General features: G+C 39.7%; 1 protein-coding gene across 1 annotated transcript in view; it reads left to right on the plus strand.

Moving 5' to 3' along the window:
- The first annotated feature begins 350 nt into the window (after positions 1-350).
- COLEC10 (collectin subfamily member 10) overlaps positions 351-26,847 on the plus strand; it is a 37,002-nt gene continuing 10,505 nt past the window's right edge. The window contains exons 1-3 of the mRNA XM_047842790.1: positions 351-498; positions 21,639-21,710; positions 23,084-23,155. Of these exons, the coding sequence (XP_047698746.1) occupies positions 351-498; positions 21,639-21,710; positions 23,084-23,155 (292 nt within the window). The remainder of the gene's footprint in view (positions 499-21,638; positions 21,711-23,083; positions 23,156-26,847) is intronic.

Consider the following 26,847-nt stretch of genomic DNA (forward strand, 5'->3'; position numbering starts at 1 on the left):
ACAAATGCAACATAGGATATTAAGTTGTCAGCTCATGTACTGAGCAGAAGGCATCTCTATCCTCTCTGCTCTCTAGGTTGTTTCTACTGACCTGCACACTTGAGTGTTTAGCTCAGAGATAATTTTCAGTAAACTGTTGTCACTTGAAAATAAACAGTCTGGATAATGTATGGTCCATTTGGAGCACTGAGAAAATAAACAACCTAGGATATGCTTTCTTCTTGTCTTTGTAGCCCTTTTTGGAATGTGTGCTCCAGATACACTACCTTCTTCCCCAAAGCAGAAGTTTTATTTAAAATAAAGCTGCTTCTTTGGCACTTCTGGGCAATCATTTTTGAAGAACCACAGCCATGAGTGGCTTTGGAGCCCTACTTGGAAGAAACCAGTTCATCCTTCTGGTGCTTTTTCTTTTGCAAATTCAGAGTCTGGGTCTGGACATGGAGAGTCGTCCTACCACTGAAGTCTGTGCCACACACACTATAGCACCAGGACCCAAAGGTGAGGAAAGAAAAACAAAATGTTCATATATAATAAGTGAACTCTCTTTTCTCCTCCCTCAACCCTACTGGAGCTCTCAATGACTTTCTCTTCTCCCTCTTCCTCCTTCTTTGCTTCTATTTTGCAAAACCTGTTATTTATTTTAAAACCTCCCTTCATGTTAGGCAGGAGAATGTGGGGAGGGGGCAGGACGCGCCCAGGTCAGGAGAAAATTCCCTCCTCTGTGCTGCTCCAGGGGAAGATACACAAGCCACAACTTTGGTCTTTCAGGGATACTTTCCTGAAGATCATCTCTGTTCTTGGGCTGCTCTATTCCAATGCCTTTCTCGGTACTGATTTTGGTAAAGCTACCAGGCAAAAGCTCAGTAAAGAGAAAATTAAATCTTTCATATATCTCATAAATTCGTGGGGTTCTGGTTTCCAAAGAGGAGGAAAATTTTTGTTGAGGATTGCAGGTAGTATATAAATGAACATTTCTTCATTGAAAGTGGAGTCTTCGGGGCCAAGCGCCTTCAGTGGAAGGAGGATAGACTATTGCAAAAATTTTTCAAGTAGAGCCAAGGTCTAAATGTGCTTCAAGCAACTGGTTGATAAAAAATGCTGCTGTTTTCCTGGTTTCAGTTCTGACCCTTTTGTTCTGAAAGTGGTCACTGCAGTGTAGATCGGTGCCCTTATTAGTAATTCCTGCTATGTTTCTCCAGGCTATAGGGTGGAAGAATCACAGCTGCTTAAAATTTTAAGCAGAAAAAAAGGGTCTTTCAGAAAAAGCAGAAATACATCGCCCTATGCTTGTCTGTTATTTAAATGTGTATTGCTTAAAGTACATTTTTCGTAATCAGTGAATTAATTTCCTCCTAAGATTGCAATCCAAGCTTTAACCTTTGATACCATAAAATAAATGCAGGGAAGAACAATGAGACCTTGGGGCTTCCAAATAATTTCTTGGGTGAATAAATGAATAATGTGAGGGCAAATGTTCAGAAAAGAAAGTTTTGATTAGAAATAAAAGTATTTACTTAGAACTATTAGTGGCCTTTCCATCAAGAGTATAAGAAACTTTGTGCCATTCCTGGGCTCTCATGGAAAATGCTGAAAATTAAGTTTTCTTTGTTCCTGCAAATGGGAGAGTCCATTTGAGAATAGCACTGTTGAACAATTTTCCTTGCAGAGAAACTACAATGTTCAAGCTATAAGAAGAATGGGCAAAGCTCTGCCAAAATAATATCCAAAATATAATGGATTCCTATTCAGCAATTCTATTTATTCCAATCAGCCAACATATATTGAGTACCTATTAAGTTCCAAGCATTGTTTTAGGCATAATAGATGCATTCAATAACATACATCAGTGTCATGAACAGTAGGGAAAAAATTTAGGAGGGAAGGAGGGCAATTAATATTTATTGCGTAGCAGCAGCCTATTTGCCATGGTCTTCTTACCCTCATTTCTTAATGCAAAATTTCCCCCTTCCTCCTAGAAACCTTGCTAAGATTTCAAACAATGTAAATCTCCTTCACTCTCTTCCTGAGCCTTGTAGAAATTATGAGATGATTACAAGCAAAAATATGACAGAATGAAGAAGTAAGTCTTCCTGGGTGGAGATACTTGGAAAGGAGCCCTCTAGAACCCTGGGTTCCAGAACTAAGTCTATTAGGGACCTGGTATGATATCTTCTTCTTTTCCCAGAGCCTGGGGACTTTGCATTAAAATGAATTTTAAGTCCCTTCTTATAAAAGAGATTCCCCAATTCTGGAACGTACTGAATACCTACGACATCTCAGGCCTCATGTTAGATACTAAAGGTTTCAAATGAAAGCACTTGTCCTAAAACGTGTCTGCATTTCAAGCTATCAGATTGCAAACTCTTGGATTCAGGGCTCAATTAATTCATTTTCTCTTTGCAAATTGCCTGTATGCACGCACATGGAGCAACTTATACATGTTCATCCCTGCCTTTCTGCCACTCGAGGCACTGTGCTGGATGCTGTGCTTACAGGGAAAAACAGGACTTAGTTTTTGTCTTCTCTCAAGATGTAAACTGCCATCTACCCTACCTCATTCCTTCCTGAAAGTGAGCATAGCTCCTCCCCTCCCAACAAGGCAGATTTGCATATTTATTTCCACATAAAAAGGAAGGAAGGAAGGAAGGAAGGAAGAAAAAAAGAAAGATAAAGAAACAAGCTTGATGGATAAAGAAACATTTTAAAGGACTGAACTATTGCTTCTTTTCAATATATTTTCCTACGAGCAAGCTGGTCTATATTTTTCTTCAAGGCTAATCACGTCAATACCATAGTTACTAGTATCGCACACAGAAACTTCTCTAGATACCCTGAGAAACATTAAAAGGAGTTTTCCCTAAATTCATTTGGGAAACTGGGAGCTAAATACATCATTTAGAGTTGTATGTGGAAAACCAGTAATGCTAATGTGTCATATAATATGTTTTCCAACATACACTGATCATTTTTTACTGCATTATTTCCTGAGCATGACTTGGTGGTAAGAAAGACATTGAATTCAATCTGATCTTCGGTATGTTATTACACCTATTGAGTTTTAGTTTCTTTATTTGCAAAATGAGCTTCATCAGAGAACTGTTTGAAGAATAATATAAGGTAAACAATGTAAACTTTAAGCCATGTAGACATCATAAATAGATAATTAAATTCTACTTATCTTTCCTTCCTCTCCCTGTTTATCTAAGTCTGTTGAGTAACAATTTTGGGAATAAGCATTGTTCCAATTATCAAAACTTCTTTGTTGAAAGTCATCTTTTCTTTCTGTGCCTTAAGTTTACTATTGTATGCTGTTCGGCCAGAAAATGTTCTTTCTTTCCCACCTACGTTGTTTCTTTAAACAATTCGTGTAAAATTCTGACCTCTAGTGGTTTTAATTGAAAACAGCAGGGGTGATAAACTTTAACAAGAAATGTTAAAAAGAAATGTAAAAGAATAAATATTTGAGTGATGATTCACAATTTCCAAAGTATTTTCAAGTAGATTATCTTGTTTAATTCTCACAATTTCCCTAAGTGGTAGCAATTACTTTAAACTTAAAGATAAGGAAACAATCTCAATGAGGCCAAGAGGAACTCTCAAACTCTTTCACATGCTTACAGAACAGATATGCAATTTGAACTTTAGCCCTGGGCGTCTGGCTCTGGGTCCAGTGCCATTCCATGACATCTGCTGGTTTCTGTTAATTTCTTTAACATTTATTTATCTTTGAGACAGAGAGAGACAGAGCATGAACGGGGGAGGGTGAGAGAGACAGGGAGACACAGAATCTGAAACAGGCTCCAGGCTCTGAACTGTCAGCACAGAGCCCCACGTGGGGCTCAAACTCATGGACCACGAGATCATGACCTGAGCCGAAGTTGGACGCCCAACCGACTGAGCCACCCAGGCGCCCCCACTGGTTTCTATTAGAATCAGGTTTGGAAGTATATTCCACTGACCCTTGCTGTAAGAAATGGATGCAAGAATGCCTAAGAACACAGTGTTCATGCAACATCACAGCTCAACATTGTACCAGTATGTGCTGAAAATAATGATTGCCTCCACTTTGATAATCAACTCCATTACCTTATTAGTTCGCTTGGAAATTAAAGGTATTTTGCCTAACAGCTTATGTTGGCTTCCATTAGTTTTCTTTTCTTGCGGAGATTTTTGCTTTTCAATGACTTTTGTGTGTGTGGCCTAAAAGTTCCTTTGCAATCCATCTGGCTTCTCCCTACTTGTACCATATGAAACTGCTTCTTCACCTGTAGTCTGCTTCAGGCGCCGTTGCTTTGTCTCTCATTCTTAATCCAGAACCGTTGTACTCAGTGCTCCCCTCTGTCTGGCCCAACCTTACCCCAGTCCAGATTTTCCCAAAGATAGTTCTTTCTCCTCATTCAGGTTTTAGCTCAAATGCCATTTTCACAGGAGGCCCTACCTGATACCCTTCATTTTCTGGTCCTGGTAATTGGCACAAACTTGAGTTGTTTCCAGGAATCTTCTCAGTCTCTAGTGCAAACAAGCCTTCTTGTGGCTTCCCCAGATGGATGGCCAAATATGCCCAGAAATGTCGGGATCACTTTCACAGCCAAATTGGAAGTCTCACTACCTGTAATGTAGCTATCAGAGGTAATTTGGTTTCATCCCAAATTACAAATTTTACATTCGTTAAAGCTGAAGCCCAGAGAGGTAGAGTAACTTGGTCTAGGTCACACAGTGTTTAATTGGTGGCAGGGCTAGAACTGGAACTCATATTCCATTTGTCAGGCCAGTCATTGTTCCATTCTACCATGTTATATCATCATCCTCACATTTTGTCATTCTCATTAAGCATGAAATGATCCTTCCCTTAGTTTTATAAATTAACATTAGAAAAGGAGTTCTGTGAGGTCAATGTATAAACATGGTACAGAATTGTTTTAGCTCGGTCACCTTGATATAAATTAAGTTGCTAATTTCTTTCTGGTGACTTTATCAGAGAGGTTAAGCAAGTAGGTATTTTCCCAAGACCTTTATGTTAACGGCATTAATTCACTAGATTCTTTCATTGAGAGTTTTAATATGCATCCTACGCCTAAAGACAAACCAAAATTTTAAATGGTTTGGCCAGGTTGTTCTGAACGATTTTTCCTCTCCTTTTCCTTTTGGATAGATACCAAGAAAGTACTTCAAGGTTAAACCAGAAAAAGAAGAGTAAAACTCCAGTCAATCAAAGTGTGGGCAAAGACGAGTCAGGAGGCCCTGAATGATAATGATTTAAAAAAATTAGCTTGTTTCGTTTTAATCAGGATGTGTCCTTTACTCATGCCCCCTCTTTCCCCAACTCTCTTGCACAGTAACTTGACCACCTATTTGTCACTGCTAGGGCCACAGTAGTAGGCACCTGCATGTTGGTAAAGATCAGGGACTTTGAATTTGAGCTCCACTACTTACCTGTTCACGAGAGCTTCAAGCCTCAGGGCCTTCATTTTTAAAATGAAGATGATGACATTGTCCATGTCAAATACTTCATTTGAAAATTAAAACATGTTCGGCATATAGCTCAGCCATCCTCATTTTTGCCATTAGCTTCCATTTTCGATTACCAGCCACCATAAACTGCTTCTTTCCCCCATCCTGACAAAAGGCTCACGGACTGTAAAGTTGGCTCTGTGAATAGAAACCTACCCAGGAAATGCCACTATCTTCTGCAGGTTGCTGCAATTTCCTGCCTAGTGTAGCCCCAAGGCAAAGTCCACTTTTGTTCATCAGTAGCTCACAAACTTGAGACCACCCTTACCCTTACCCTTCACTAATGTTGCCTTCTTTCCGCAGTTGACAGTTCTCCAACTGAGCCTGGTAATCTTTATCAATTAAATAGGAAAAACAATGGTGTAAATACCCCTATGGATGGAATGGGATTAAATGAGTTAAAACCCACAAAACCAGAAGTCAGTTTTCTTTCCAGTAAGAAAAGATGGGATGATAATAGTGTGAGTACTTCATAGGTTAGTGGTGAGGAGAAATGAGTTAAGCCGCACAAAGCACTTAGCACTGTCTCTCACATATTGCCAAGGACTCTTTAAATATTAGAAAACCGGGGGTTAGCAAAACTCGAGAGAAAACAGGAATGTGTTTCTTGTGTTGGGGGTCTTTTTTTCTTCCTTTAAAGAATATTTTCCCGTGACCCAGGCCGGCAGGTTTGTTCTCCTTGGATCTTGACCATATACGTAGGCCAGATACAAACTTAAGTCTCTCATTCTTTTTTTATGTTTATGAGATATACTTCTGTTAGAAATGGTGTGTTTTGGCCTTTTCGCATATTTTCAGGATATTCCAACCTATAACCAGTCTGGCTGGTTTTTGCACCACATACTTGATCTGCAATATTCTATACTTTCACAAAATTCGTTGGCAACGTTCTCTGCTACAAATATGTGCAGTGAAAATATGACACTCAAAGGCTCAAGTGTAGTAGCAGCTAAATAATGTAATGGTTTGCGAATTATTTACTATAATCATTCTTGATTTGAAAACTCTAGAACCATCGTTTCACGTCTCTTGTGGCCACTTGAAAATACTGGTATCTGTTAAATAAAGTATATGAATACGAGTCTTTAGAATTCACAAAGGTTTATCAATTATTTTTCATTGGCTGTAGTGACATACTACAGGAATCATTATTCCTATTTAAAGAGAAGAAACTAAAGCACACTACTCTTGCATGTGACCCTTCTGAGGGTCATTTATTTGCTATCACCCAGGGGCGACTGTATGTGCAGGCACTGCAGTCTTGAGTACAGCCAAAAATAGTTTAAATGATGTTGCTCTGCCTGGCTTGAGATGAACAAAAATCTAGAAAAGGATTTTGTCAGGCAGCACCAAAGTTCCCCACCCCACCCACTCCTCAGACCACATGCTCTGTGACCAAACAGACCCTTATGTCCAATGGGAGATGAACAATATGCTCTAGTAAGTAAGCAAGTAAGACAATATGCTCTAGATCAAAGCGAAAGTCCCCAAAGAGATGGAGGGACTTTGACACATTACAAAGGAAGTTCTCTGGAATGCATTTATCAGTGTTACCCTAGCACTTGAAGAGTAAGGCTGGGCCAGTGATCTTAGGGCAAAGTCAGTACTAGTCCATAGACACAGACCAAATACACTGAAATAATACTCACATAGAGTGTGCAAAAGCAAGGGAGATGACCTACTTTCCTAGGTTAGAGGACCATTAAGATAACATTTTATTTTTCAAATTAGAATGGACTCAACATTTTGATTAATCTCTCTCTCTCTCTCTCTCTCTCTCTCTCTCTCTCCCTATCTCAACTGTCTCTATATTTTGTCTCTTCATGATCAAAGGAGGAAATATCATGTTAGTATGTTTTGAAGGTGACCCAATCATGCCAATGTGGAACTTTCTCCTGCTCCCTCTTCCTGATTCTCTAACATTTTAACTCTGCACAGATGAGTGTATGCAAAATTAAAATGCTCAGCATTCATTGATGCCAGGGTGTTTCTGCACCTGCCTATAAGGCTTTTCTATTGAGAACTGAATCTCCCAAATGCATCACTCTTACTCCCTGTTCTCCTGTATTCCTTCCTATCTTACTTTTTGGATTTAGAAACATGGGTGGGTGTGGGAGGTTAGGGTATAGTACTCTGCCATGTCAAAAATGCATCACTAATGCAACAAAGTTATTGACTTAATTTTCTGGTCAGTGGCAACTTACTCTTGGAACAGGGGTGTCCACTGGAGGAGAAAGTGTTATTCCATCTCCTTTTATTAAAATCAATCTTTTAATAAAGTAGAGCACAGAATGTTTTCCCTATTCCAGTTCCAATGGCTTCATTGTAAATGGAAGCTCATTACATTTTGTTAACCTAATTTTCCTTATACCTTGGGTTTTCTTTCTTCTTTTTTTTTTCTTTTTTCAGTTTTCATGCTATTTTGTAGAAGTTGTAAGATTGTATCAGGTCTGACCAGCCAAATGATAGTTTAAACCAGAAGAGCCATTGGAAGTCTGAGTAGGAGAATGAAGCAACTTAGGTTTTTTTTTCAGGTAGACGAATCTCTTGGCAAGGTTGAAGGTAGACTGAAACACTGAAGGATGTGAGAAGCTCCCAGTGGGATATGAACTAAAAGCAAGAGATTAATGAGGGCTGTTGGGATAAGAAGAGAGGGGGAGATTAAAGAGAGATTTCAGAAGCAAAACTGGCAGGTTATAATGAGTTCTAAACAGTTTGGGCTGCCTCTGGACATTCAGATGGAAAAGTCCAGCAGGCAGTTGAAAATAGATATCGCAAACATTTTTTAGGCATTTCTTCTCTACAAAAACAAATCACACTATTTGTCTTGACTCACGGTTTTTGTGACTTGTCTCATTTAGGGGAATCATCAGGGAGGAGGACACCGCCATTCTCACAGATAGGTGGGATGCCCATGGATTGGGATGCTGGGATATAATCGCACAGTTATTACTTACAATGCTACTCTTTTTCTTCAAATTAGTTTCTGCCCCACTTTGTACTGAAAAGAATTTTAGACAGAATGTTGTATGTTACATCTACAGAGTGTTGTGAACGTTTCAATGCCAGTGGCATAAATCTCTGGAAGCAAAAATACACTTCAGCCAGGGAGTTGCAAATCTGCACAGCCAAGGAATGGGCTAAAAGAGGCACTGCTTGCCCTTGGCCTCTTCTTTGCATCCCTCTAATTTCTACTGGCTAGAAATTCTAGGTGGCTATTGGATGATACTGTTATAAATTTCTCCAGTGCTCACCTCATTCCAGGCGCCGTTTGACCCTTCATGTGAATTATCACATTACTCCCCTCAACAACACTGTGAGGGAGATATTTCACTACTCTGATTTATAAACAACTTAGACTTGTACAATTTAAGTGGGTTGCCAGTGAGCCGGTGATGGATCCAGGACTTGAACTGAGCCCTTAGATCCCAGATCTTCCACTCCTAACTACCGCACTGCATTGCAAAAGCACTTGCCACTTAGTCCTGGATGGATGGGATTTCTCCTTGCATTTGTTTCTACTGACATGGCTGTGAATGAATTTTAATAGTGAATGATATGTGCAGGCAGAAGAAACCTGCCCAACAAACCTTGATATTGTATTTTTCATTAAGTACAATGTTAGTTGTTGTTGGGTTTTTTTCTTCCTGTTACTCAGACATGCAGTGACTACAAAAGACTTGTAGGTTCCAAGTAGTAATTCTTTTTAAACCAAGTAAACCTGAAACCAAGAGGAGGTGCTTTATAATCCAAGTAGGAAATATTGCAGGATATTTGAAATCTTCACTTTTCTTTGCCAGGTCACACAGGAATGAGCTGAAGGAGGAATAAAGTTTTTCGGTCTCTGAAACTGATGGGGCACAATAAAAGAACTGGTTGATATCATGGTCATGCACATCAACAACCTGGGTTGGATCACAGGAAGCCCCCAGTAAACACAGTTGTTATCATTACTGACATTGATATTGTTATTAGATAACTTAATTATATGTCCTTATATATGTTATTTCCTTGCATCACTTAGCATATTAATATAGAAAAAGCACTTCTTTTCTGTTTCCTTATTTGACACATTATCTTGTCATCTGAGGAGAGAGCAGTAGAGTTTAATAAAAGCCAAATCTCCTTACTCCCATATCACCGATCTTTTCAAAATCGCACCCTGTTAGGTGCCAACAACACACATGACAATTTCCCTTTTGTAATACTCATGACATTTAGAAGACCTTGTTTGGTGTCTCCTTCCAACCAAACTTTTAGGCTTAGATCATGTCTAGTCTGAGACCGTGCCGTATGCCTAGGACTCAACACAGGACTTAGTAGTTGGTAGAGACTCCATAAATATTTGTTCAAGAATGAGTGAGCAAATTGTGAAGTTTTGAGCAGCTCTTGAGAGTAAAGTGTAAAATATCTGCCCTCATCACAAGGAACTTACACTCCAATTAAGGAGTTGACATTAACACAAAAAGTTAAATAACAGTGCATTTTAAAATAATACTCCAAGGCAGCAATTATAGAGTAGTAACAGGGAAGCAGATGGTGAATTACCAAGGAAATAATTCTATCAATAAATTCAGAGAATTTAGAATTTGAGACAGACCGATGGGTAAAATTTACAAAGGGAGAGAAGGGCCATAGTTTCTTTATATTATTAATGATTTATTTTTTAAATTGAAAGAGTATTTTATGCTTGTTAAACATATAGCATGTATAAATATATGCAGCATAAAGATGCATAAAGAAAAAACTAATGATTTCACATTTCACTGTCACTCTTCCTTTTCCAGACCCACTTCTGCCATGTAATCATCATGAAGAGCTTGGTATTGGCACTTTTCTCTATATTTTTTCTGTTTATTATTCTTTCTTCTAAGTAAGATCATATGCATATGCATTCTTTTTTTTTTAATTTTTTTTAACATTTTATTTATTTTTGAGACAGGGAGAGACAGAGCATGAACAGGGGAGGGTCAGAGAGAGAGGGAGACACAGAATCGGAAACAGGCTCCAGGCTCTGAGCTGTCAGCACAGAGCCTGACGCGGGGCTCGAACTCACGTACCGCGAGATCATGACCTGAGCCGAAGTCGGCTGCTTAACCGACTGAGCCACCCAGGCGCCCCGAGACACTCTTTATATACTATAACATGGAGCTCGTACTTTCCCCAGAGGTCTCGCTCTAACTCATTATTTTTAGTAACTGCACAGTATTTCTCCTTGTATTTTCATCAGTTCCATGATGACAAACTTTCAGATTGTTTATGGTTTTTGTTTTTGCCACAGCAAACAAGTGTTTTCATATACGTAAATACACACACACACACGTTCTTACAAGTAGTTTTTAGTTCTTACAGTTATTCCCATAAAATAGGTTCCCTAAGGTAAAATAGATGGTTTGGATTCTTTGTTTTAATCCTTATTGACAGACTAGCTTCCAGAAATGGTGTAGCAATTGATGTTGCCAGAAGCAATGACTGAGTGCTCTCTGCATCTGTGGCATCGTTTGATGCTACTAGTCTTTTTAGATTATTACTAAATCTAAAGGCAAAGTACCATAAAGACATTTCCATATGTACTATTGTTCTGACTAATAGTACGGGCACTTTTCATCTACCATTTATTACTTATATTTTTAGATCATCTTTTTATTTCACTTATTATCTTTTTGCAAAAGCTTTTTGCATGTTAAGAATATTAATCATTTTCTGTATCTTAGTGCTTGATTTTTTTCCCTTGTCTGTCATATATTTGTTTATAAACTGTATATATTTACGAGGCATCTTTTATCATATAAAAACTTTTAATTTCTCATATGGTCATATATGTTTTTCTTTTCTTTTATGACGTCTGTGTTTTTTTCCTCTGAAGAGACGAACTTCAAACAGAGAGAAAAGTGTGTGGCACTCAATGGAGGCATGAATTGAAAGACATTTTAATAAAAAAAAATGAATAACCAAGTTGAACAGGAATAGAAGGTTATGCAACTCAGTGACAGAAAATAACACCAGAAATTTCCACCGATGCCAGTCTGTGAAAGTCCAAATGCTAGACTAACTAGTTTGGGCTTGGCCTATAAACACAGAGGAACTGCTGAAATGTTTTGAATGGGGCAGTTTTATAATGAAAATGCTATTTTATAAAGATTAGTCTGCAAGATGGTTTGAAAAAGTGAAGTTCAGATCTAAGGAAACCAGTATTTAAACAATTATTCATTGAATAGACACTATTCTAGGCCCTTGGAGTCACTGGTGAATAAAACACCATGCAGACCATTTAGGGACCACCCACAAGGAATAGGGATTATATGAGGACAGGAAGAGGTAGGATGGTGGCAGTAGTGTTAGGAAGAAAAAGGAAGGACACATGTGAGAAAAAGTAAGAATCAAGGTGGAAGTTAGGAAGGAGGAATAGCCAAAGCCAATCTGGGTACTGAGCCTGGGAGATTAGAGCATGGTGGCAACACTGGGAGACACGGGCAAATTAGAAGAGGGAACAGGGATGCCTGGGTGTCTCAGTCGGTTGGGCTCTGACTCTTGATTTCAGCTCAGGTCATGATCTCATGGTTCATGAGTTCAACCTCTTGGGATTCTCTCTCTTCCCCTCTCTCTCTGCCTCTACCCCGCTTATGTGCATGCACTTATTCTCTTTCTCTCTCTCAAAATAAATGAATAAACTTAAAAAAAAAAAGAAGAGGGGACAAAAATATGGGGTGGAGAGAGTAGTAGAGCCAGTCTGGCTGCCTTCCTAGATTACAAGCCATCACACAGACCTTTCTCAGCTGAGTCAAGTCAATTCATTAATCAGCCATTTGAGAGAATGACATTTCAATCAATTACTAATTTATTTACCTGTATTCTCATTAAGCTCACATTTATCTATCTTAACTTTAAGGGTGTTATTCCCTTTCTTTTGAAAACCTTTGTTGAGAAAGCACCCATTTCATCTGAGACGCTGTGCCAAGTGCTAGGGATACAGAGAAAATAGTGCATATCCCTGACCTGTCCCATCATGTGACACAGTGTGGTGGGTGCTTTGAAGTAGGAGGGGTGTTCCCTTCAGAAAATGAGATGATCCTGACAGTTAAAGAGGGGGATGGCAGCAAGAAAGTCTATACCAAGAAGACTCCTGGGGAAAGGACGTGACATGTGAGCGGAACCCATAGGATGCATGGTTTGGACGGAAAATAAAAATCCACATGAACTTTTATTGATGAGAACAGTGTAGTAACAGCCTGCCCTCATATAATGACAAATTTGTATTTTATCTTATTTTTTCACTTAAGTTATGAATTTATTCTGGTGGAGCACAGTGCAAGGGATCCCATTTCTTCCGGAGAAAGAATAGGGGAGAGTTTCAGGTGTAAGCAGGTAAAGGCAGGTGTTTCCTCCATTGTGCTCCCATAACAGCTCCTCTTCTAGCATTTATCACAGTAATTATATGCCTATCTTCTCCTGAGGTTTTGATTTCCTCATAGGAAGGCCCTTTTGTCCTGATCTGTGTCTAGTAGACACATAAGTTTCCTTACATTAGTAAGGAAGTAAACTTAAACTGGTTAGTCAAACAAGCAAACAGAGGAGAGAAGGGGAATTTATAGACTCATGTAACAGGGAGGGATTCAAGCTGCACTATATCCAGTCCGGAGTGAGGTGCTCAGGACTCAGTCTTCATACCTTGCTTCTGCTTTCCTCAATAATGACTTCACTTTAAAGAAGCTTCTCCCTTCGTGGTGGTCAAATAGATTCAGATATTTCAATAGTAGCTTATCCTCTCTGCAACCCTTGCAGAAAGAGCAAGTCTCCATTTTTGAAAGTTGTAACTGCTTGAGTTGTTGAGGAGACTTATCTATGAATTGAGACTCACTGGCTCTTGGTGAGTCACATGTCCATTGCTGAACCAATCACTGTGGGTTAGGTTTAAAACACATGGATGTAGAATAAGCAAGCGTGGTTTCCTATGGAAATTTGTGGGACCGGTACTAGAAGCACAGAAGAAGATACCAGGAAGGTAAAAGCAAGAGATCCCCACTATACACTCAACATTTAGTGGATCATTAAGGGCACACTCAATGCACAGGTATCGTCTGTGAAATTTGCCATCCATAATATCGTTTAATCTTCAAGCAACTCTGTAAGAAAAATGTAACTATCTCAACTTTCTAGTTTAGGAAACTGAAGCAGAGAGAGTACGCACTATGCTTAGTATAATATGAAAGCGCTGTTAAGTGGAGATGTAGGAGTTGAGCCCAGGTCTCTGTGACTATGAATTAGTCTGCTAGGGCTACCATAACAAAACACCACAAACTGAGTGGCTTAAACATCAGGAAGTCATTGTCTTGCAGTTCTGGAGGCTGAAAGGCCAAGGTCAAGTTGTTGACAAATTTGGTCTCTCTTAGCTAAGACCTCTCTCCTTGGCTTGCAGATGGCCGCCTTCTCACTGTGTCCTCACATGGCCTTTGCAGGGATTTTTTTTTTTTACATTTGTCCTTGTATCCTTTTGTATGTCCAAATTTCCTCTTCTCATAAGGACACTGCCAGATTGGATTAGGACTTCCCAAATAGCCAGAATTTAACTTACTCATCTCGTTAAAGGCCTTATGTCTAAGTACATTTGCCTTCTGAAGTACTGGGAGTAGGGCTTCAACTTGAAGGGCTCCAATATGAATTTTGGAGTTGAGGAAACAATTCAGCCCATAACAGGCTATAAAACTCCTATTATTCCCATTGCACCAAGCTTCCAAAGACCTGTGGTTCTGAAGGCTGAGACCCTTGCCAAATTGTATCTTGGTTAAGAGCTGCTTTCTTCCACAGAAGATTGTCCCTTGGACAGCTTTTCTCCTTAGAGGCAGGCAGCTTCCTATGGACTAAAATGAACTTAGTTCTTTTGTAATCATATCCCGACTGTAGGACCAAAATAAACATTTTGCAAATGCTTTAAATGTATTCGGAAAGATGTTAATTGTTTTACAAGGATGGTCTTATTTCATGCACATTCTTTATAACTGGGTGAGATAATGTTAGGGAGGAGCTCAGAAAAATCTCTTAGAGGACCCCTGCCCTACTGTCATGGAAAGATGTTTTTCCATTCATGAGGAACATAGTATTTTATTATTATTATTATTATTATTATTTTGCTGTTCTTCTTAAGCCAAGATGGCCAAGGTCTGGGTCTCCCTTGACCCACAGATAAGTTGCCTCATGGCAGTGAAGATGCAAAGTAATGTCTACACGTCATTCTTCCTTTAAAAACTATGCTTGCTCATTTTTTCTGCTTTCATTAAAAGAAATATGAAGAAAACCCCCTCCATGTCTGAAAAGGGGAAAGAGAGCTGTGATGAAATGTCACCAAGGGTCTGTAATCTCTCCACAGTTTATGACCACTATCTTTGAGGGTCAGTGAGCCATGCTTGCAGAAGCCTGATTTTAAATTACAGATCACCTTCTCCTGTTGGTTCCTGTTATCCGAGTGTTTGTTGCCAGTCCTAGGATATGAGACCATTTGGAGAGCTGAAAAATCGCACCTTCAAGGAAAGGGCAGGTAACACTAGACATAACCTGGCAATACACTGGATAGGGGAAAAAGGAAATAAGAAACCTTTGTACTGATTTCTTCCTCTACCTGCAATTTCCATCACAAAGCTATTGAAATGAAAGAAAAATATCATGTGTTTCAGCATAAGGAAACAGCCCTCAATTCGGGAGACTAAACAGGTAGTTACTCTATTTATTTCCATTTACAGACAAAACAGAAACTTTGAGAGGTTAAATACCACACACACAAAGGGATATAATTAGAAATTGAATTCAAGATCTGTAAGAATGAAGCCCATGGATTTTATCAATATATCCTCCCAGCCTCACAGGAACTGCAGTCTTCTGTGAATGACCAATGGAAATGTGTCTTCTTCCAGCCACTCTGGTCATGACAGTTTCTTGATTTATTAGGAGTCCTTTCAGAATTAAAAATGGAATTTTTGTCATGATTTGTTTTCAGTGAACCTAGGTTTATTCCTCTGAATGTCTGTCTGTCTTTCTAAGGGCTCCCCTCTTTTTATTAGTTTATATGCAGCACAGTAGCACAGGCTCAAGATAAACGAGGTCACAGAACTCTATAAAGATGGCTTTAGCAAATCCCAGTAGTCAATTAAAATTTAAGATTGACATAATGATATTATGTGTACACAGGAGAATGTTCCTACCTTTTAGAGACCTGCTGAAGTATTTAAGGAAGATATGTCGTGATGTCCGTTATATACTTTTTAAAAAAAAATCAATAAAAATACATAGATGAAGCAATGACAACATGTTAATTGTTAAACCTCAGTAATGGGTATATATATATTTCCATTTATCTTTAATTGTGTGAAAATTTACTTAGCACACATAGTTAAGTAAAAAAGTAAGTGATGATTGTAGGATAAGGATTGAGGTAGTGAATACAAAGGAAGGTTTAAAAGAAATGTCATTTCTGGCGGTGATGATGATGATGATGCTAATCATTCTTACACCTCGTTTCTATTCTTGTTAAAAGAAGAACAGATGAGTTTGCCAAGCACCAGGCACTGTGCTGCACACTTTTCATGCATTGTCTCCATTAGTCTACAACAATCCTATGAAGTAACGATTATTTTCTCCATTTAATGGATGGCACTGGGATTCAGAAAAATGATAGAATTTGTCCCAGAGCTCTCTTCACCAAAGGAGGGCAGTCCCTTTGCCTTAGGGAGAGCTGTGTAGGAGTGACTGAGTTGAAAGAATTCAGGATTAATGGGGAGAGAAGTAAAGGCACAGAGGGACTGATAAACAGAGGGACTGGGGAGAAAGCAAAAGTAGCAGGTCCCAAGGATGGCTGAATATTTTGGTAAAAGGATGAGGTGGTGATCCAGGAGGTAAAAGTGCTGGGAGATAGTCCATTTTATGACTGTACTAAGATATGAGGTGTATAGGAGAGGTCCAGGGAATAATCGATATGACAACAGAGCTTTCCAAGAATGAGAATGTAATTGGCAAGAAGGTGTAGGTAGAGACGAGAGGGATATATTTTGGAGAAGAGTGTTGGCCCCGTTAATAAAGCACCCCATACCACCTCCTGCATTCAATTCAAAGGCTGATCAGGAGGAGGATTGCTAACAACCTCCTCCTAGTCCATAGACTGTTTTGGCAGTGGGAAAAGTTCAGCTTCTAGTGATTTTTCTTTAGCATTTCCAAAACCAATTCACTAATTTTTAATAATTGCTTCCTTTGAGCAGGGGGTACTGACCTAGGTTCAGCAATTTCAACTCAAACTAGACTTTAATTTTTAAAGACTTTTTGCTTGTTGGGGGAAAAAAAACTTTCCCTTTCCCTAAGAAAAATTAGTCAGCTGTGCGCTCTGCTGGAATTCTGGTGGAGAGATTATCACAGCAAGCTGGCGGCCTGGGGGGGCCGAAACAAATCATTTTTGTAAAATTGAAATTAGTTCATTTCAATTGATAGCTTTTCATTTAATTTTAAAATGTAAGTAGCTATTTTTAAAAGGAAAAAAGAAAGTCTAAATTGCACTACTAATCCAATGAAATATTGCCAAGAGGATGAAAGCAGACAACTGTGAGCCATGTGGGGGATCCTTTCCAAAGCTTGCTTTTATATCTCTCTTCTGTTCTCATTAAAGCAAGTCTCAAAGATCAAATGAACCCAGGGTTCAAGCTGAAGGCAAGGGCACGAGTTGTTTACTTCATCTCTGCCAGCAGCCTGCTCAGCACCGGGCTGGGATGCAGGCACACAGGTCAGAAGAATAATAATCCTATTTTCACCCTCCCAGGTCTCCATCAGGAGCCACCAGGGAGCAGTAGATGACTAAGTCCCTCATCTGGCTGCTTTCAGTTAGATACTTGCTTGAAAACGAATGGGAAAGCTCAGAGGAAGGTGGAAAAGAACGAGAAGTAATAATGGCACCAATAATTTTTGTGGTTTCATGATTCACAAAGTGTTTCACATACATCCCTGTCTTTGATCTCACTTTTTGGTGAGCAGGACACGTATCTTTGGTCCCATTGTACAGAATAGCAATCCAAAACCCAGAAATGTTAACAAGAATTTGTTCCCAATCAGACAGTTTGTTCAGAACATGGGCTTTGAAGGCAACTGCCCTGGTTTGAATCCTGGCTTTATTACTTACAAGCTCTGTGACCCTAGGAAGTTACTTAACCTTTCTTTGACCCATTTCTTCACCTGTAGAATGGAGCTAAGAATAATATCCATCTCAAAGTTGTTGTAGAGGCCAAATGATAAGATGTATATCAAGTGCTAGGTACCCTTTGGCCCATAGTATTCAATAAACACTATCATTACACTTGTGAAATGTTTTATGGCTCACAAAATATATCCAGCTCAACTGTATTTATTAGGCACCAGACACAAACAATGTGTTAATTTATGAAGATGCTAGAATAAATCACCCATAACCCCAGCCATCCCACAGGTCACAGATGAGTGTAAGGAATAACACAGAAAAATGGACTCAGGATAAAGTGATATTTTCAACAATGAAGGTAATTAAAGGGAGGATTTAGCGCAGCCTGAAAGTGTTAGAAAGGGCTTCCTGAAGGAAAATACTTTTCTAATTTTACCTTTACTAAAACTCTCTGAAGCTCTGCAGAAGATAGTATTTTGTCCATTCTCCAAATCAGTGAATCAAGGCTCAACAAAGGTCAAGGACGTCCCAAGCTCCGTCAGCTAGTGAGTGGCAAAGCCAGGTCTCAATTATACTGAACTACCTCAAGGATACATTCCCTGTGGATTAAGTCATTGAGATGCTTGGCTGTTTTTTTTTTTTTTCTTTTCTTTTCTTCCCCACTGTTTCTTTTTTTAAAAAGGAACAAAAACAGCCATTCTTTCCGCATCTCCCCTTTTTCTCCCTGAAAAATTTGACACAATATCAAATTATTTAAAATCCACAATTTGCTAAGGGTCACAGAATCCTGGATTGGAAGGGATAAATGGAGGGATCTGGTAGGGATCTGGAGGCACAGAAATACACATGTTGAATCCTAGCTCTGCCATCCACAAGCTCTATGACACTAGGCAAGGAACTTAACCTCACTGAGTCTATTTTTCCATTCAAAAAATGGCACAATAATAGTTTTCACCTCCTAGAATTGGTATGATGATCAACAGTGCCGGCATACATTATAATAACTCAATAAACATTGGCTACTAATTTTATCTAAAGAAATGCCACTTTGTCCATCCACTTCACCCCTCTGGTCTGATCACACAAATCATCTGTGTGTTCTTTTTTGAAAGCTTCCCCGGAAGGAGATTTTAGAGCTTCACATGGGAAGTGTTTTAATGCTTGACCCATCTCATGACCTGGAAATCCAACCGTTCCATACTTGGCTTTTTGACCTGGAAATCCAACGGTTCCATACTTGACTTAAGCTTTCATTTAAAATATTTACGTTCTGCTGTCAGGAAAACATAGAGAATGGCTGAGCATGCTTTTTCTGGACAAGTAAATGACATCTCAACTTTCTCTCTCCCAAACTGTCTAATCTGAGGAGCTTCACTTTTGTCTTTATAAGTTTTTTTTTTTTTTTTTTTTTTTTTTTTATCTACTCCTTTCCATTAGTGATGGACAGGACTCCTTCATATCCTGAGATTGCTGTGGTGATAATTCAGGTAGCTGGTCATAATATCGTGTGTGTTGTGCTCTTTATTTTCAAAGCACAATTGCATACTTACCTTGTTGATGCTAAAACAACTGAGAGAGGTAGGGAAGGCAGGTATTAAGTCCACATTAAGGATGAGGACACTGAGATATAAAGAATAACAATATCCACCATTGCTAAGAACAGATTATGTTCCAGGTCTTTTATGTATTTGATCTTATTAAAGTTCTTTTAAGGGCCCTTGTTTTGTAGGCATTATTAGCTCAATTTGTATGAGGGGAAATCGAGACTCAGAAAGGGTGGTCACATACCTAACTTTCTCCAGATAATGAGTGGTCAAGTGATAAAGTCCAGATCTGCCTTATTCTAAAGCCAATAAACTCTATCACTGACTTTTGAAGGGTTGCTCAACCCATCAGAGACTAACATGACCTTCAAGCCTAGGGCTCCTGTTTATGGTCCAGGACACTTTTCATTAAAACACTCATTCTGTCCTTGACTAGATGGGGTGTGAGAGCTAGATCCACCTATGACTAAGATAATTGCTGCCCACCTGGGTGGCTCAGTCGGTTAAGGGTCCGACTTCAGCTCAGGTCATGATCTTGTGGTTTGTGAGTTCGAGCCCCACATCGGGCTCTGTGTGAACAGCTAAGAGCCTGGAGCCTGCTTTGTATTCTGTGTCTCCTCTTCTCTCTGCCCCTCCCATGCTCATGTTTTGTCTCTCAATAAATAATAAACGTTAAAAAAAAAAAAGATAGTTGTTGCCCACACAGAACTGCTTTGCAGCTGTTCCTGTTTCCTACCTGTCTTCTATTCTTAGCTTCCTGGTCTATGCCTACTACTTGGGGTCTCTCAAACATGCAGTCCGAGAGTAAGAGTTTACAAAGTATAAGTTATAATTTATATATTTTATAATTTGTATATATTTAGATAATTATATATAAGTATAGAATATTATTTATATATGTATTACACATCAATATACACGTTTGAACATGTACATGCTTCCAGAACTGGCCAAATTCACTATAAAAATAAAGACCTGTCATGCCAGATATGATACACACACACACACACACACACACACACACACACTGGAATATTACCCAGCCATAAGTAAGAGTGAGATCCTGCCATTTGCAACAACATGGATAGACCTAGAGAGAATTATGTTAAGTAAAATAAGTCAGACAGAAAAAGACAAATACCATATGATTTTACTTAAATGTAGAACCTAAAAAGCAAAATAAATGAGCAAGCAAAAAGCAGAAACAGATGTAAATATGGAGAACTAACTGGTAGTTCCCAAAAGGAAAGGAGGTGGGGAGATGGGAAAAATGGGTGAAGGGGAATAGGAGATACAGGCTTCCAGTCATGAAATGAATAAATCACAGAGATGAAAGGTACAGCATAAGGAATATAGCCCATGGTATTGTAATAGTTTGTATGGTGATAGATGGTAGCTACACTTGTGGCAAGCGTAACATGACCTACAGACTTGTCAGATCAGACTTGTGTACCTGAAACTAACATAAAATTGTCAACTATACTTCAGTTAAAAAAAAAAGAGGGGAGCGTGGGTGGCTCAGTTGGTTAAGCATCCAACTCTTGATTTGGACTCAAGTTATGATATCATGGTTTGTAAGATTGAGTTCCATATCTGACTCTACACGGACAGTGTGGAGCCTGCTTGGGATTCCCTCTCTGCCTCTCTCTCTGCCCCTACCCCACTCATGCACATTCTCTCTCTCAAAAATAAATAAACATTAAAAAAAAAGATTTGCAAACTTCTCAGGAATTCACCAGCAAAGACATTTCTTCAAACATAAAGTTAGCTAGGTTTGCAAACTTGAGAATTTCTTGGGGAAAATTTGAAACTGCCCTCCTATCCTACCTATACTGAGAGCAAGGGGAGACGAAGGAAAGAGGCAGACCACTCCAGATTGGTAGGTGGTGATGTGAATAAGCAAGGGAAGTTACATATGAGGCTTGTCTTCAGTGGTGGTAAGACAAGAAAGTTTCCACACCTGCCTGCCAGAATCTCAAAAGTTTATATAGATGCCTTTTCAGGGTTCAGTCACATATACCTGCCAGATGGTCTCAACAACACCTCACTCTGTCAAAGCTGCATCCTTGAAATGGCTCCCACTGTGGGAATGGTGGTCATACATTGCAAGATAGGGAAAGGGGTGAGTAGCTTTTAACTGATTTCCTGGGTCTGGTTCAGAAGTCAATGGGTGGTCACATCCCTTTAATGACCTCCCCCAACAGCGTGTGAAAAGTGAAAGAGTAAAGATACCAGAAGTGTCCTCTCTTTCCCTGACTGTCCAGCCTATGTGGGCCCATGAATATAGTCACATAAGAGTTATAAGGCAAGCCCTTGGCTGAGGAATGGATTCCAACCATGTTCACCACCATATCCTGGGGAGGATGTGCTATGTTATTATTCGAGGTGCTCCACTCATTCAATTTCCATTTCCAAAGGAGATGATGGCGAAAAGGGAGATCCAGGAGAGGAGGGGAAACATGGCAAAGTGGGACGCATGGGCCCGAAAGGTAAGTGCAATGATGTGAATGTGACACTGTAATATTAGAATTGCTTTCCTCTCTCTACTGGCCTTGTCCTGGAGATTGGCAGCTTTTGGAACACTCTTGGCTCCAAAGATGAATGAAAGGTACTTCAGATATGAATGTACTCGCTACCAGAGAGCTCCTATGACAGTGGCTGTCAATAAGTCACCACACATTTCTTAGGCTGCCTCCTTAGGATGAGCAGGGGTGGGGTATTCCAGGAGACCTAGGGAGGAGCAGTCTCCAGAAATATCTAAGAAACCACGAGTTTTAGAAACACAGCTGGGTTCATAGCTGTGTCTTTTCTCAGAATCCACTGCTAAGCAACTCCTTTTGGCTGACCTAGAGTGTAAGGAGGGGGATGAGAAGAACAGAAAGAGTTGACTGATCCATTGGCTTACTCACCTTTCTAAGATCTGTCAGTAGACGATGGAGTGGGAGGAACAGGGCCAAGGAAGATGAGAATGACACAAAGGCCATTAGGGAGTGTTTTTACTCATAACGCCAAGAGTAGCTTCACCAATACATAGCTTCTGGATTGTGGTGTCTAAGCGTGTGTCTTCCAAGCACTGGACATATTCTCCATCAACTGTTACAAGGTGGTGGCCCTAGACCACTGACTTCAAAATCTTTAGCAAGTTAAAGAGAAGAAAAGACTCACAAGCTTTTGAAACCTCAATTTGAGAAATGCTGATTTATACTCTTCCTATTCTATAAATATGTATAATATTCTATAATTATGTACAATCAGTTGCAAAATTATACAGCTTTATTACTGGTAAATGTTTTTTAGGTCATCGTAGAAAAAAAACAAAACTGATAATTTTGGAGGAAATCATGATCCCGATCATATTTTTGGGGGGTAAAAACTCAGTAGGGCAATCTCTGATGTCCCCTTGATCATGAAGTTTTACGATTATACATTCTCTCCCCTTCTTAAAAATGGCTAAGATAGTCAAATCTTGTTTTGAAATAGGGAGGAAACAGAATTCCCAAGTGAAGCCCAAAAGGATCTAGAAAGGAACAGAATTAGAATAAAACTCAAGAATTCTTCCACTCAGCCCCTTATTTGACCTCTAGATTAGACATCCTCTGCTATAGACCTTTTAGGAATATCGTATCAGTAAACATTTCAATACCATTGGGTCCAGGATTTTCATTCTTACCCACATTTAGTTTTCGTATATACACTACAATGCTATTAAGATAGATAATAAAACATAGGATATATGTTCCATACCGCAGACAGAAGAGTATGTTTTTTGTATTTCCTTCAAGCAGATATCATGTACTAGCCACATCTTCAAAGGGAATTTAAAACCTTAGGATGTAAAGATGACACATGCTTTGCTTTTCAGGAATTAAGGGGGAGCTGGGTGATGCAGGAGACCAGGGCAACATTGGCAAGACCGGGCCCATTGGCAAGAAGGGTAAGCTGCATTTTTCTTTCCTCCAGTGGTAATTTAAGGCAAATCAAGCATACCCTTGATATATTCCAAAACGTTCTGTATCATGAAAATGACCCCTTGTCTTTCTTTTAAAATATTAGTTTTTTCTTTCTTCATATATTGGCTGTTCCTTCTTTACATAAACAATGTGTCTAAAAAATAAATAAGGGGCTTGAACAAAACTAAACAGAAATTCAGGGACAGAATCAAACATAAAGTTCTGGTAGCCTTGGGACGCCCGGGTGGCTCAGTCCGTTAAGCAGCTGACTCCTTGATTTTGACTCAGGTCATGAGCTCATGGTTCGTGAGTTCCAGCCCCGCGTCAGATTCTGCGCTGACAGCATGGAGCCTGCTTGGGATTCTCTCTCTGTCCCTCCCCTGCTTGTATGCATGCTCTCTCTCTCTCAAAATTAATTAATTAATTAATTAATTAATTTAAAAAAATAGTATTGGTGGTCTCTACATTGAACTATTTCCTGGGATCTGCTGGTTGTAATCCTTGATACAGTTAAAATGGGTATCACCACCATGATGCATGTTCAGTAACAGAAAACAATTATTCCTAAAACTCAATGCAGTGAAGGGCAGTAGAATTTTCTTTAAAAAAATTTTAATGTTTATTTATTTTTGAGAGAGACAGAGACAGAGACAGAGAGACAGAGCATGAGCAGGGGAGGAGCAGAGGGAGAGGGAGACACAGAATCCGAAGCAGGCTCCAGGCTCTGAACTGTCAGCACAGAGCCCAACGTAAGGCTTTAACCCATGAACGGTGAGATCACTACCTGAGGTGAAGTTGGATGCTTAACGGACTGAGCCACCCAGGCGCCCCTGGAATTTTCTTTCTTAAACTGAATGAAATAATAAAGATTCTTCATCTGGAATTTATTAACATGTTAGAAGCTTTGAGTGTATGCATGTATTTTCTTTTGTTTTGAGTCCTGTCCCCATCCTGCACAAAATTACTGCTTTCCTCTTATACAATAGGGGTGGCTTCCTCTTTATCATCTGAGCACTCCTCCCTACTGTCTTCTTATAAAGCCCCACAATGACAGCAGGTTCTAACTGTTCCTGATGGTCAGCAGTTCATGCTTTGTTCCACTTGGTTTGAAGATACCAAGCTGAATGAGAATCACAATTTTCTTGCAAGAAGTTCATAGACTATTTGGGAAGACAGGACTTGCTCAGAAAGAATCATAATTCTGAATAACTAAAAGACTACTATAGGAGCCAGGTGGGAGAGGAAGGCCTGACTGTTATAAAGAACCTACCTAGGTCTTGAGGAGCGGTGACATGTGTATGGAAATGGAGGGAAAGACATTTGATGGGGAGGCAAGAGATTCTAGTGCAAAGGTACAGATCCGGGGAAACTCAGTGCCACAGGCGACGGGACTCCGCAGCCTGGATGTGTACCCGGCAGCCTTCCTGCCATCCGCGTCCCCAGCAGCGGCATAATCAATATTGTGCCCCCCCCCCCCCGCCGTCACCAGAGGTGCGTTCTTGAGCGGTGAACTGGCGCAGCAGGAGAGAGGCTGTCATCCCTCTCCATTCATCCTGGAGCTTGGGTATCTCCTCTCTCCCATCCTTTTCCAACTCATTCCTTTGAGAATTTTCCTTCAGCCTGCATTTGAGGGCAGGGACGGAGGGTAGTGCCACTGAAAAGAAAGTGCTGTGCTTTTTTTTTTTGATCCCGTGGCTTATAGCGTATGTTTGCCTGTGACTGAAATTCTCATAGTTGGGGAAGAGCTACGTGGACTCCTCAGAGATTATGACTCTTCCCATTTTATGTATTTGGAGTGGTTTTACCATGAAACGAATGAAGCTTTGGCTTTGGAGCCCCACACTTATTTGGGTCCTTCCCAAGACCCTGACAAGGAGCCTTAGCAATGGGTGCACATGTCCATATGGCTTGGGAAAGTTTGTGAAGTAAGGCATTTATCCTCAATTGGTTAAAATAGTACCCCTCAACATAAAAACAAACAAACAAACAAAACTATTTCCCCCCTTACAAGCCTTTTTATGCGTATTTTTTTCTAATTGCCCTCCCCTATGAATTTTTAATACCATCCATGGACTATATATCTATTATGTATTATGTGTATATTTGTGCTTTATATATAAAAGAGAGCAAGATTTTTCACCCTTCTAGAACCGACTTTTATATCCTTGAACTGGTATTGTCCTTATCAAGAATGCGCAGGTTAACACTACTGTCTCCTTCCTTTTTTAAAAAAAAAAATAAAGTTTGTTTATTTACTTTGAGAGAGAGAAAGAGGGAGAGAGTCCCAAGCAGGATCCACACTGTCAGCACAGAGCCTGATGCAGGGCTTGAACTCACAAACCATGAGATTGTGACCTGAGCTGAAATCTAGGTCAGACTTAACTGACTGAGCCACACAGGTGCCCCTACTGTCTCCCTCTGCTCCAGCTTCCTTCCATCAGACTTCTCTTTGTATCAGCTGCTTATGGGAGTGGACACAAGTATTCAGGGAGCTCGCCAAGAGGAATCTGAGTGGGGGAAAGAAACATTTAGTTTGGACTTCCTGGGATATACTTACATAGTGTGCAGTTACTTCCAGGTACAATTAAGTTATTGCTAACAATTTCAGTGTAGGAATAGCTTCCAAGAATATTCCTACCACTTACTGCACAGATCTATCTGAAGTCATGATGAAAAAGTGCAGAGATCCAATCATCACAAGAATGTGTCTTGGGACCCCAGCACAAGAAATGTGTGAGTTGCAGAAAAGAAACAACATTTGAAATGTACAGGGCAAGAGAGAGGCTGTGGAAAATTTTTCTAAATCCAACAGCTCCTATATGGAAAAGACTTTACAGAGGTGTTCTCAAATTTGACAATATTCTTAATTTACATACATCATCAATAATAAGTTGTAAAGGTGAAAGAAATTTCTTACATCATTAATAATAAAACAAAAGCCAGATTTCTGCTATAAGTCATGAGAAATTCACTTGCATTAATCCTTTAAGAATGACTACCTAAGGGGCGCCCACGTGGCTCAGTCAGCTAAGCATCCAACTTTGGCTTAGGTCATGATCTCCCTGTTTGTGAGTTTGAGCCCCATGTAGGGCCCTGTGCTAACAGCTCAGAGCATGGAGCCTGCTTCGGATTCTGTGTCTCCCTCTCTCTCTGTCCCTCCCCTGCTTGCACTCTGTCTCTCTCTTTCTCTCTCAAAAGTAAGTAAACGTTAAAAAAATCAAAAGGAGGGGCGCCTGGGTGGCTCAGTAGGTTAAGCGTCCGACTTTGACTCAGGTCACGATCTCGCGGTCCATGAGTTCGAGCCCCGCGTTGGGCTCTGGGCTGTTGGCTCGGAGCCTGGAGCCTGCTTCCGATTCTGTGTCTCCCTCTCTCTCTGCCCCTCCCCCATTCATGCTCTGTCTCTCTCTGTCTCAAAATAAATAAATGTTAAAAAAAAATCAAAAAGAAAAAAAGAATGACTACCTGAGTCAAAAAAAAAAGGAAAAAAAAAAAAAGCAAACAACCACCACCAAAAAATTAAAAAAAGAAAAAAAGAAAAGAAAAAGAAAAAACCACAAGACAAAACAAATGGGAGAGGTACCAAATTGAATAGGACTTTAGGGTCTTGATCTGGAGGAGAAGGGAACCACACTAAGATGAGCTATGCATTCTATTCTAATTTTCCTTTCAAGTTGTT

The sequence above is a fragment of the Prionailurus viverrinus genome, chromosome F2, assembly GCF_022837055.1.
Source record: "Prionailurus viverrinus isolate Anna chromosome F2, UM_Priviv_1.0, whole genome shotgun sequence".
NCBI lineage: Eukaryota > Metazoa > Chordata > Mammalia > Carnivora > Felidae > Prionailurus > Prionailurus viverrinus.